General features: G+C 44.8%; 1 protein-coding gene across 1 annotated transcript in view; it reads right to left on the bottom strand.

The window, feature by feature from the left end:
- Positions 1-11,758, bottom strand: part of wls (Wnt ligand secretion mediator) — a 42,208-nt gene extending 30,450 nt beyond the window's left edge. The window contains exons 1-4 of the mRNA XM_050186244.2: positions 11,560-11,758; positions 9,392-9,703; positions 7,668-7,798; positions 5,242-5,397 (exon numbers count right to left, since the gene is read on the bottom strand). Coding sequence (XP_050042201.1) covers positions 5,242-5,397; positions 7,668-7,798; positions 9,392-9,703; positions 11,560-11,665 — 705 coding nt within the window. The 5' untranslated portion in view covers positions 11,666-11,758. The remainder of the gene's footprint in view (positions 1-5,241; positions 5,398-7,667; positions 7,799-9,391; positions 9,704-11,559) is intronic.
- Positions 11,759-12,139: the final 381 nt, after the last annotated feature.

The raw sequence follows: 12,139 nt of genomic DNA, 5'->3' as shown, positions 1-12,139 counted from the left end.
GAGCTCTCGTAGTCACCACGCCTTAAGTGTGCTCGAAGATCAAGTGAGCACCCTACCTCACTCCAACATTGCCATTTCCATCAGCACTGAAACGCCCGCAGACATAGAAGGTGTCACAGAGGGCGATCAACGTCGACTGCTCGATTGCGAAATTTGCGTCACAAGAGGGATAGCTTGACTGCATGGAGGAAAAGCAAAAGTGATGCTGACCAACTTCAGCCGGGAGTTCAAGGACGTCAACACGGGCACGACGATCGCGTATCTCAAGGAAAGTGTGGAAACCAGCAATGCGTTTGTCCTCTTTTATTCTGCCGTATCTACCTCGACGAACATAGTTACGAACCCAGTCTTCGAAACAGATCCAAGCCTTCCCATGAGTAAGCAACAGCTCTAAAGTCTTCTCCGATGATACAAAGACTGCTTTTCGACGTCATCAAAGATTCGGCAAACACCAGTTGCAAAGCATCGCATAATAACCGTAGAATGCGCTTGACCACTCCGCCAGAGTCCTTACCAAGTCTAAGCAAAGTCTAGGAGGGTGGGTTGAACTCCTCCATGTAGGAGTCGTACATGCGTTGCATCAACCAAGAGGTCGGTGAATCGGCGATCTGCAGGAAGCAAGATTGGATGCTTCAATTTCTCTTGGTCATTAAGCTGCTGCAATCGGCCTCCTACACGAATTAGTCTGTCACGATTAAGAAACAGTTGTTAACGGCAACACCGGAGGTGTTGGGAATTCGTTGTCGTTCCTCCAAGGTCGTGACTTCACTTGCGAATGCAGAGTATTCGACAAGCCTCAACCAATACTTTGGCAGCTGATGCAACTCACATGCTATCGTTGGTCTGGTAGAAGATGGCATGTTCTGCGAAATGTTCAGACGAAACCTCGTAATTTAAGCAGTCACTCAGAGTAATCGGAAGAGGCATCCGGAGCTTGTAACTTAAAGCAGTGGCTTGTGCAGGTGCACAGGGGGTGCCACTACTATGGTGGAGCAAGTGGATATCTCTTCACGAATCACACTAGAAAGGGCCTCTGGTAAAGGAACAGAACAAATCCTCACACGCAATTTCAAATGAGGCTGTGACAACCACGAAGGACTGGTCCACCAGAGAGACTTGCACGTCAATCACAGGGCCGCTGCTCCATGCGTGAGCAAATCTGGTGGATTGTCGTTGTGTGTGCAGTGCCTCTAAGAATACCCCAAAGTCAAGCGTTGTATTTCGAGAACACAGTTCCGCACGAAAGTCTCCGATTTTTTAGCATCAGCAGCAGTCTAGTGTAGGGCTATCGATGAGTAGCTCCAAAAAATATTGACTCTCCATCCGGACCCTGCGAAAGTGGATGGCCAGCGAAGCTGTTAGAAAACCACTGAAATGCCGTCGATGGGGATATGAAATGTTTTATAGTTCTGCCTAGTCTAAGCACAACACCATTGTTGAGCATTACGATTTTGCATTCTTCGATGCTCATCTTATTCATGTTGCTCTTTGGGAGTCTTGAACTTCGCATGGTCTACATATAGGGGTCTTGCAATGAACTTATTGAGTTGCTGGACAGGTCTCCCTTTTATATATGAAGTTTGGTGACATCACTCACTGATTTGTATGCTGCTGCTGCCCCTTTCCCACCCGAGCAGCTTATGCAACCGTAATCTTTACCGGGAAACACACGCAAGGAAAAGGAAAGTGGCTCACATTGTTCACAGGCGCCTTATCATCCATTATGCGGTTTTGACGCATGTTGTGCGTTTCTTTATTGAAATGAATACTGTGCTGTGTATTATATGCCCGATTCCAAAGAAGATATGTAGTTTTTTTTTTTTTTTTTTGCTGACGCACATTAAAAATCTTGGCCAACTAGAGGCTAACAGCTTCACTGTAAAAGCCTTGACAGCTAGACCATAAGAAGCCAACCAACAAAGACACCAAGGACAACACAGGATAAATTATTTGTACTTACTAATTGAATTAAACAAACGATAAATTAATGGAAATGAAAGTGGATGAAAGAACAACCTGCCGCAGGTGGGGAACGATCTCACGTCTTCACATTACACGTGTGACGCTCCACTTTCATTTCCATTAATTTATCATTTGTTTAATTCAATTATTAAGTGCAATTAATTTCCCCTGTGTTGTCCTTGGTGTCTTTGTTGGCTTCTTAGGATATGATTAATGAAAATCAGGCCCTTCAGTTAATCCCCGTTCTTCTCATCATTACATAACGAGGGTCTTGAATCTAGCAACACTGATGCCTTCAGGTAGCATGTGTGGATTTATTGACCAGTTACCTTCACCCAATAAGATCACACACTCGTGACGCCTGCGGCAGAAAGGCTGTTCCACATCTGAGTGGTAGTGCTGGCTAAAATTCCGAGGGTTAGTTCCAGTAGTAACACATAAATAACCCAGAAAGTGGATGGGAAAATAATGCCGCGATAGCTCAATTGGTAGAGTATCACATGTTAAGTCTGAAGTCCGTCCTGGCGCACAGAGGATAGCTGCCATTGCTAAGTTCACACGGCTTGTCGACAAGAAGACAGTGCGCAGATTCCTTGCCCTGTGTGCCTATTACAGGTGCTTTGTAAAAGACTTTTCAAGAATTGCGGAACCCTTAACTCATCTCACAAAGGCCGATGTCAACTTTAAAGGGGAAACACGGCAGGACGACACATTTGAGGAGCTGAAACAATGGCTGCAGTCACCACCAGTGCTTTCACACTTCGATGAAGACGCCGAGACAGATATCCACACCAACGCAAGTAATGTAGGCCTCAGTGTCATGCTAGTTCATCGGAAGGATGAAGTTGAAAGCGTAATTGCTTAAGCTAGCTGGTCATTGTCGAAAGTGGAAGCGAATTATTCTACAACTGAGCAAGAGTGCCTAGAGATCACTTGGGCTATGGCGAAATTTCGGCCTTACATATATGGCAGACACTTCAGAGTGGTAAGCGACCGCCACATCTTGTGTTGGCTAACAAATTTAAAGGATCCTTCAGGTCGCCTAGCCCGATAGAGTCTCAGACTCCAGGAATTCGGCATCACCGTGGTGTATTAGTCTGGGAGAAAGCATTCTGACGTGGACTGCCTGTCGCACGCCCCTGCTGACCCACCACCGCAAGATGATGTAGACGCTGCCTTCCTAGGAACAATGACTGCAGACAACTTCGCCGAACAGCAACGAGTAGACTCAGAGTTACAAAGCCTTGTGGAGTACTTAGAAGGCAAGACCAACGTTGTCCTTAGGGTATTTTGGCGTGAACAATCTTTGTTTTGCTTGCACAACGAGGTCCTCGTAAATAAGAACTTCTCCCCAGTCAGCAGAAACTACCGTCTTGTTGCAAGAGCAGCACTCCGGCCAGATGTCTTGCACGCCCTGCACGACGATTAGACAGCCAGGCACCTTGGGTTTTCCCATACACTCACTCGCAAGAATACAAGAGCAGTACTATTAGCCGTGGCTGACTGCCGATGTCGCCGCCGAGTCAAGACATGCCATGACTGTCAGTGACGCAAGACACTACTGACAAGGCCAGCAGATTTACTACAGCTAATCGACCCTCCTTGAAGACCTATTCAGCAGATCAGGATAGATTTGTTGGGACTCTTTCCGATGTCAACATCTGCAAACAAGTGGATTGTTATGGTCACTGACTACCTTACCCACTATGCCGAAACGCCCAAAGGTAGTGTAGCGGAAGTAGCAAAATTTTTTGTCGAGAACATCCTACTAGGACATGATGCGCCAAAAGTACTCATTACTGATAGAGGAACGGCTTTCACAGCTGAGCTTACTCAAGCCATACTGCAGTATAGCCAGATAAGTTACCGGAGGACCACTGCCTACCACCTGTAGAAATTTGGCCTAACGAAACATCTGAACAAGACGCTCACTGACATGTTAGCAATGCACATCCGATGTTGAACACAAGACGTAGGATGACAACCTGCCGTATGTAACCTTCACTTATAACACGGCAGTGCAAGAAACAAGCAGATTGCGCCGTTAAAGCTGGTTTAGGGCAGAAACCCGACAATGACTGACAGCACCATGCTGCCACACGTCACCAACGATGAGAATCTCGACATCACCGCCAATCTCCAGTGCGTCGAAGAAGCCCGACAGCTCGCTTGTCTGCAGATCAAGAACCAGCAGAGGACCGACAGTCGACACTACAATCTTTGACTACGCTACATTGAGTACCAGCCCAAAGACAGTGTTTGGGTTTGGACTCTAATATGCCGATGAGGACTTAGCAGGAAGCTTCTGCAATGCTATTTTGCACCCTACAAAACCATCTAACGTATTGACACCCTGGACTACGAGGCCATGCCAGACGGCATTTCACAATCACAGCGGCGCCACTCATGGCCTGATGTGGTCCACGTTGTGTGCCTTAAGCCCTTTTACCAACGCTTACCCTGGGACTTTGATTCTTTGTTATTTCTCTTCACTACATGTGCTCTAGTTTCTTGCACTTGTGTCTGTAGCATCAGGATGACGCTGAAGGGGGCGTTGACATGTGCACTTATTCATCCTTTTCTTGAGGACTACACTTCACCCACTAACAACCTATCACTAACAAGTTATCGCTCAGCACAAGATGCGCCTACATGATTGGAACTTAGTGGAATGTTATCAATGGTTCTATGCGTTGTCTGTCATCACCAAAGCTTGTGTAATATGACTGTATGTGCGACGCGAACTGCGTAGTATACTTTCTGGAAGGCACGCAGACACCAGCGTTTACTCGAAATTTCGATGACTCATGTATAAAAGCTGACGCGCTTGACTAGCAGATTAGAGTTTCGCCAATCGCCGACTATGCTAGCCAATATCATTGTGCTTTGGGTGCGACTTGCTCTTGTAGGCACAGGTTCACTGAATAAAAAGTTGGTTAAGCTATTGACAGCTTTGCTGCTGTGTTTTTTTCACCATCCCTATTACGTGACAATATCTATCTCGCATGCACTAAACATCTGCAATTCTCAGACATTTAGCAGTCACAGGAATAAATTTTCTCTTTTGCTGAAAGTGTTTATCCAGCTCCAGTGCATGTTGTACACTGTGACCTGTACATTGAAGGAAACTGCAGGTCTCAAGTGCTTTGCAGTAAATATGTTCGACTATTGGTTCTAACTAGCACAGTTTAAAGGCTCTCCTTTTTATCGCCTATGTGTAGCAGGCCATGCACCCCATAAACTTAGAGAAATTAGCAAAAGAGGCCAACAGCCACTCACCACAAGCCAAACGTCCCTGACTTCCTTGAGCTCTTTGTTGCCGGGATTGTTTTCATCTATCGGCAGCCGCAAATTCAAGAGATAATAGTCATGGTGAAGGCTGCCTAGTTCAAAGAGGCTCAGGACATCACAGTTGTATGCGTGGCCATCAGGAACCTAAGAAGAGAATCACAGAATGTGAAAAGAATCGAGGAAATCTTGAGGCTCCTGAAGTGAAGTCAGCCAACTTCTATGACACTACGAGCTCAACACTCTCCTAATGTTTCAAAATTATCAGAAAGCTAGTGCTTTAGTTGTCACGGAATTCTAATTTCCCAATTTTGAAAAATGTTAGGTCACCATTTCAGCATAGCCAAGATAGACAAGGCACTGTTGTGTCTGTAGATTACCCAGTTCAATCATGGTTATGTTCAAAGTGCAGATAGGGAAGCACACAGCAATTATGAATGCAACAAGCAGGCATCACAGAAGAACACACTCTCCATTGATAGCCATCGTTTCAGCAAAGTTTTTGGTCTTAACTCCTCGAATAGGGTAACGAGGAAATATAGAAGAGATACTCAGTTTTTAAAAGGCCCCAAAGAATAAAGAAAGAAAAAAAAAAGAAAAACCATGTGAGCAGCAGTCGTTACACCGACCTGAAAACATTGGTTTCCTGCAAAGAGCTAGTATGCCAACCGAGCTACCAACGTGGCTGTGCTTCCTTCCAAATTCACTGGTATGTTGTGTACACATGGTTGTCAACTTTTATAAAAGCCACCTCAAGAGAATTAGCCCCAGGCATGGGGCCGCCTGGAAAAAAACTTTTCTTTCTCTTTCTCATTACAATTCAATACCAAATATTTCTTGAAGCTAAACAGTTTGACAGAATTGCCCATCTGGTTGGATTAATTATGACTTTCAAGTGGGTACAACCAAAAAATAAGTCCATTTTCCCTATGTTTTGGAGCCAATTTGGTTCCTTCTTCAGGGAGAGTGACAACAGAGATGTTGAGGCGCAACTTTTAGGCTTTCATGGTCGAGGGGATGGAGGAGATTGGGGGTAAGAGGGATTGTTTAATTCTTCTTGGCTAATTAACGGTGGTAGGCTGGGTGCTGTCCGTGCTTACGCTGTCAATATAACTTGACAGCAGGTCTCCTTTGGAACAGTTTACACTGTAGTCTTTGTTGGCTGGTCTCAGTTGCAAGAAGTTGAGTTCCTTTGAAGAAATCTTATGGTCCATGTCTTCCAAATGTTTGGTAGGGGGGGGGGGGGGGGGACAGTTCTCAAAACTGAATGCATGTCTTTTGCTGCCCTAAAGGTCTCAAATCACAACAGGCACATCAGAAAAAGCTCTGAAGGCCTGCCAGTACACTTATTAGGCATATCGGTGCTGGTATTGTGACAGGAGATGGCAGGTACACGCGTGCATAGTTAAGAATACACATATACCGTGTCCCGTGACACTTGCCCCTTCCCATGCTTATTATGCTTCACCGCAACACTTTTACTGTTGTACTGTTGTATTGAGGTGAAGCTGACTTTCGAGAACCAGCATTATATGCAACGCACCGTGCTTTCCGAGCTTCGAAGCCATTCGCGAGGACCACAAAGGCGGAGTGGGTGCCATTGCTGACAGCGGCAAATTTTTTCAATGAGAAACACCACATAGAACGGCAAGAAGCTTAATAGCGAACGTAAAAGCATCTAGGCCTAGCGTTGCCACGATGGTGGCTAGGGCAATGCCTCCTTTACTAGAGGCATTGGCTAGAGCTGCCAGTGGATCTGCGTGCGAGAACGTGGGTTCAAGGCGGCGACGTAATCAACATGGCGGCGGTGCAACTCTGGCACCGCAACACTGGCAACTCCAGCGGACCACGCGGCGTCAAATACGATTCCTTAAGATTCCTGTTACTCGAGCCAACATTACCGCAACTTTCATTCCCTTTCAATAAAATTACAGCTAATTTTCTCTGATAGAAACACAAATTCCGTGAGAATTCCCAGTTTTTCCAGTTGGTAGACACCCAGGTTTTGTATGTACCATGACTCCAACAACAGTTGTTTTTGTTGGTTGGTCTCGGTAGTGAGAATTTCGGTTTCTTCGAAGGCAATTTCCCCAGACAGCAAAACCCCTAGCCACACACTCTGAAGAGGTGGACCATAAATTTGAAGGGTACTTGAAGGATTAGAAAAATTTTTGCAGCTGAAGATTCGTGAGATGACGTCCTTTATAGTGAGGCAATTCTATTAGAAAAGTGTTTTAGGACCCTTTAAGCCTAAAAACGGATGTAGGCAAAATTACACTTCCGCTTTATAATCTCCTCCTGAACAACAAAAAGCACACACCAAAACACAAAGAAAACAAAATAAGTCGACGTGTTCACACACACACACACACACAAAAACACACCACACGCATGCAGACATGCACCAGCAAACATACCTGGGTGTTATTTACGTTGCACTGCAAATAGCGTTCCTCAACAGACTTTGCCGCAAGCGTCCACTTGTCTGGAGGGTCGTGTTTATTCCTGTAGCCAAGCTTCACCTCAAGGCTAAGTAGCGGGTTCGCAGCTTTTTTTAGTATGGAAATACGAAAAGGCATGGCAAGTGAGTATAAGGACCAGGATAGCACAAAGTTTGCAACCTACTTGCTCGCTAGGAGTGTAAATGTGCCACCAGTGTCATTTACATGAGCAAAATGGTTTTAAATATGTTAGTGCTAGCTTTGTAAATTGCTAGTTATGCAAGACAAACTCTGTAGATTTATTTAAACACACTGCTGTCTCAGCATTCAGACATCGCAGGAGTGATACCTGCTACAGGAGTATGTCAGGACAAGGTAAATATCAACGCAAAACCTGAAAAACCACCATGCAGCATGTTAACAATGCTTCACAATAACTCTTCAGATTTGAGGAAATCGATCCCTTGTCATGTTCCCTGTTGCGGGTTCTGTAGAGCTGATAATTTGCAAACACACTTGGCTTAAATAACCATCAAATGCTTTTGAATGTGGTTAGGCTGACCAAGAAAAAAGTATGTAAATGTGATACAGATTCTGCACTGAATCAATTCAAAAGCTGTGCAACTTGTCTAAAGATGAACCTCACCTGTCACTGGGAGCAGTTCTATAGTTCTTCGATGAACCAAGAGCATGCATTTTTTCTATTCTACACATTTTGTTGGAGACTCAACAATGAACAGATCTTAATGTGCAGAGGAAACACGTCATTTGCACCAGACCAATTTAATGTGTTGTGAACTGTGCAGTAAAGAAATATTCGAGCACTGGAATCTGTCATAAGTTCTAATGTGTTTGTTGTTATACTGGGGGCTCCAAACAACTTGGACAACAAATGTTATGCTAGTATTTAATGGATAAATAAATACACCAGCATAACCAACATCCTACATTTCAACCATAGCAGATAACACCTATGCTTTCCTGGGCTTAACTGCCTGTTGGCTTTAAATGGTCATGATTATGAGTCTTCCTCAGGGATTTAAAATACTTTCCACAAGCTCAAGAAAAAGAACCACATAAGACAACTGCATCAGGTATGTCTTGATGTGCTCTGTAACATTTCAAATAATAAATGCTACTTTGTTGAATAATTAAACATCTGGATAGGTGACCTTAACCAATGCACACTACATAAATTTTAAGGTTGCTCAAGACAGCAGACATTGCCAGCCAAACACCTTTATAATGAAATGCTGCGGCTACCAAAATCCCTCATTACACATCGGGTCACTTCATTGTACAGATTGCATACCATACCACTTGCAAAAGATCAGGTTAAGCATGTTCAGGAAAAGAAAACCTTTGTTCAACATGAATTTGAGACATATTTAGTGAAAGAAGCCGCTAATATTAATTCTGCACCCTTAGCCTGACGGAATGTGTGACTGCAACCTGCCTTGGGAAAACACAGGGAAGGCAAGAGATGGAAATTCGAGACGATGAGAAAAACAAGAACAAGGAAAAAGCGGGAGCCAACATTTTGACAAAGGCCTTGTCTTTTTCAAGGCCTGTCTGCAGTTTGGCATGCGCTGCTGTAGTCCATATACTTTTGCTGCCAGGTCTACTTAGTAAAATAATATCTGCAATATGTTAGTTGATTTGCATTAAATTTGAGAAGAGTTGGGAAAAAGTGAGCTTACTCATTGGATGGGAGTCACTGTGGATAATGTCCAGCTGAAGGATGCCTATAAGGTTTTGCATCCACCGTGAATAGTCGAGGTCCTCGTCTGATCGTGGTCCTGGAGCTTGGAATGCAAAGACTATGTGGTTAGCTGTCAGATTTGGATCCATTCTGGATGTATCTGAGAGCTCATGGATGACATTGCAGTTTGTGGGCTGGCCGCCATGGCCACGTGGTATGTGCCAGGTGTCATCAAAAGTGCCCATGGGAAGCAAGGTATCCTTCTTGCATATGGTCGCAAGAATCTGGTCAGCATTGGATGGGGCTGGAGCTGCCAGGAATGTTGCAGAACAGTGAAACAAATGAGGTTGAAGTGTATTTTGAAGAAATATGCACACAGGCACAATCAATAAAAAGAAAATGTACACTGGCTTTTACACTTCTACAGCCACCTCGTTATAGCGAAACACAGAGCTTCCAACATGAGTGACATCCCTGAAGAAATCATGCGATAGTTTTGTTATATCGGGTTTTGGTTTCAAGACTGAGAGTTGGGAATTACAATGCCAAAGTAATGTATACCATTAACAGATATAAAATGTTGTTTCTTCCCCTTCCTTCTGTTAAAGAATAGAAAGAATTACTATTTTATCACGTATACCCTTAACAAGTGTATAACATTGATTCTTCCCAGAATTATTTTCAAGAAAGAGGGGGATGGTGTTACATCGGGGTTTCGGTTTCGAGACAAACTTATTCGCTCGCCCTCAGAGGATGCTATGACAGCGACGCTGAGCCTATTTAAGGCGCCGCACTCTAAATAAACTCTCTCCCAGCCTCAGTCCCTGTCTGTGTCTCTTCAGGCCACCGCCCGGCATGCCCAACTTGCACGGCGTGGTGATCATGGCAGCCATGCCGGCATCACAAGTTCCTCCCAAAAGGCTCATAAAGAAACTAATCAAGCTGCGCGTCCAGCATCCGCACTTTTATGGCAGTGTTTACCATTTTTAGCATGCAGTAGCTGTACACTAACAAGCTGGCTTATGGCAGCAAAGGCCATTTTGGTGCAGTTATTTTGCAGCCATTATTTTTTAACAGCAATGAATATTAAGACAGTTCGTTCCAGTTGAACTGTGGTTGTCACCAGTACAAATTCCATATAATTCTGTTGTGTATACATGACATTTTCTGTATACCAGAGTCTAAGGCCGGTACATAGGCGAATTCATTTCTGCTGACATTGAAAAGCAGACAATCCTTCCCGCCACCCTGCTCCAAATGCGAAAACCTGTGAAGTCATTTCAGCGACAACTGAAACGCGCCGGACGAACGACGTCCGATGGAAACGAATAAAAAATTAAATAAATAACCGAGGCGCCAGAAAGAGGCGTCAACTGCCGAGGCCACACGCGGTGATCGTCTTCTCTCCTTCTCCAAACCACACACGGCGAAGGTATGGAGCGAAGGGCTGGGTACAGGTATTACACGCGGCGGCTCTCTTTGAGGCGTCATTGACGACGGCTGGAGTGGAGAGGGGTCAACAGACGGAGAAGCGAAAAGGAGGAGGCTTTACTTTGGAGGGGAAGCGTCTCCCTTTCCTCCATGCTACTAGCTCCCGCGCATGTGTGCATGCTTTACGCGCGAATGTCATGGGACACAGTTCGCAGCTCGAATTTGACGAGAATTGTCCCCGGGGCACAAAAGTTGACCCTACTTGTGCCCATTTCGCAGCTTGAAGCGAGGCTCGAGAAATTCACAATACCGCAATACAAACCCTGGGCATCAGCACTTCTCGTCAAAGCTCGGGGTGAGCTTGGCTTTTCGCTGGCACGACCCTACCGCGCAACTACGTTTGCTCAAGCAAGACGAGTTGTGCTATTTTCACACAGCTAACGTAAGCTCTCATAATGCTGCTGGTTTCGTGCATGAATACTAAAAAAATAGCAGTTCATTTGGAGAATTTTTGTTTTCAGCACTCCACGAGCGAAAAGTGATTTCTTCAAATTACGAAATGATGCCTCTGAACTTTTCATTCACCAGACAGGAAGCTTGGAACTTCAATGCGTGCAGGACACCGCAAAAGCTTGCCGGAGAAATAGAAAAATATTAAATTGTTCATTCCATCACGTCCGACGTCGGTGAGAAGTCAACGCCAAGTGCGAGCAAGCATCAAAAGAAAGTCCTCACCTATCAGGCCGCCGATCAGGAAGCAGACCACCTGAAGTATAAGCACAATCGCCACTATGCAGGCGAGCTTGCGACCGCTTAGGTTTTCGAGAATGCTCCCAGCCATTTTGACGTACTGACGGACTAAGCGAGCGCGGACACCGTAGACAAGGCCGCGCGCTCACGCTCAGGCATCACAGAGATGGGCATGCATGGGCCAATAGCGCACACACACCCATCAAGCAGACAAGTGTCGTCATACAGGGAGCAATACTTAAACTAAAGAGATTGATGTATAGCCTCTAAGATTACAAACGTTTTTATCAGCCACATTTGATTTTCAATGCATCGGCGTTATACATATTAATTATGTAGTTTATTTATAGAATGTCAATACTTGGCGTGGATTTACCACTTACAGGTGAAGCCTAGATCCACGTCCAACAAAATGGCATCCTCTGAATTTAAAATACAAATCTTCAAGGCTATGCTTTCGCTTGTTGAATACGCCGGACGCGATTTTGAAAGGTCATTACACGTCATAGACGTCGGGTTTCGGTTTTTGGACAGCACCTATTATTTTATAATTACAACTTTATCG

Source organism: Dermacentor andersoni, chromosome 11, assembly GCF_023375885.2.
Source record: "Dermacentor andersoni chromosome 11, qqDerAnde1_hic_scaffold, whole genome shotgun sequence".
Lineage (NCBI taxonomy): Eukaryota > Metazoa > Arthropoda > Arachnida > Ixodida > Ixodidae > Dermacentor > Dermacentor andersoni.
This window is presented reverse-complemented; position numbering and strand designations above follow the sequence as displayed.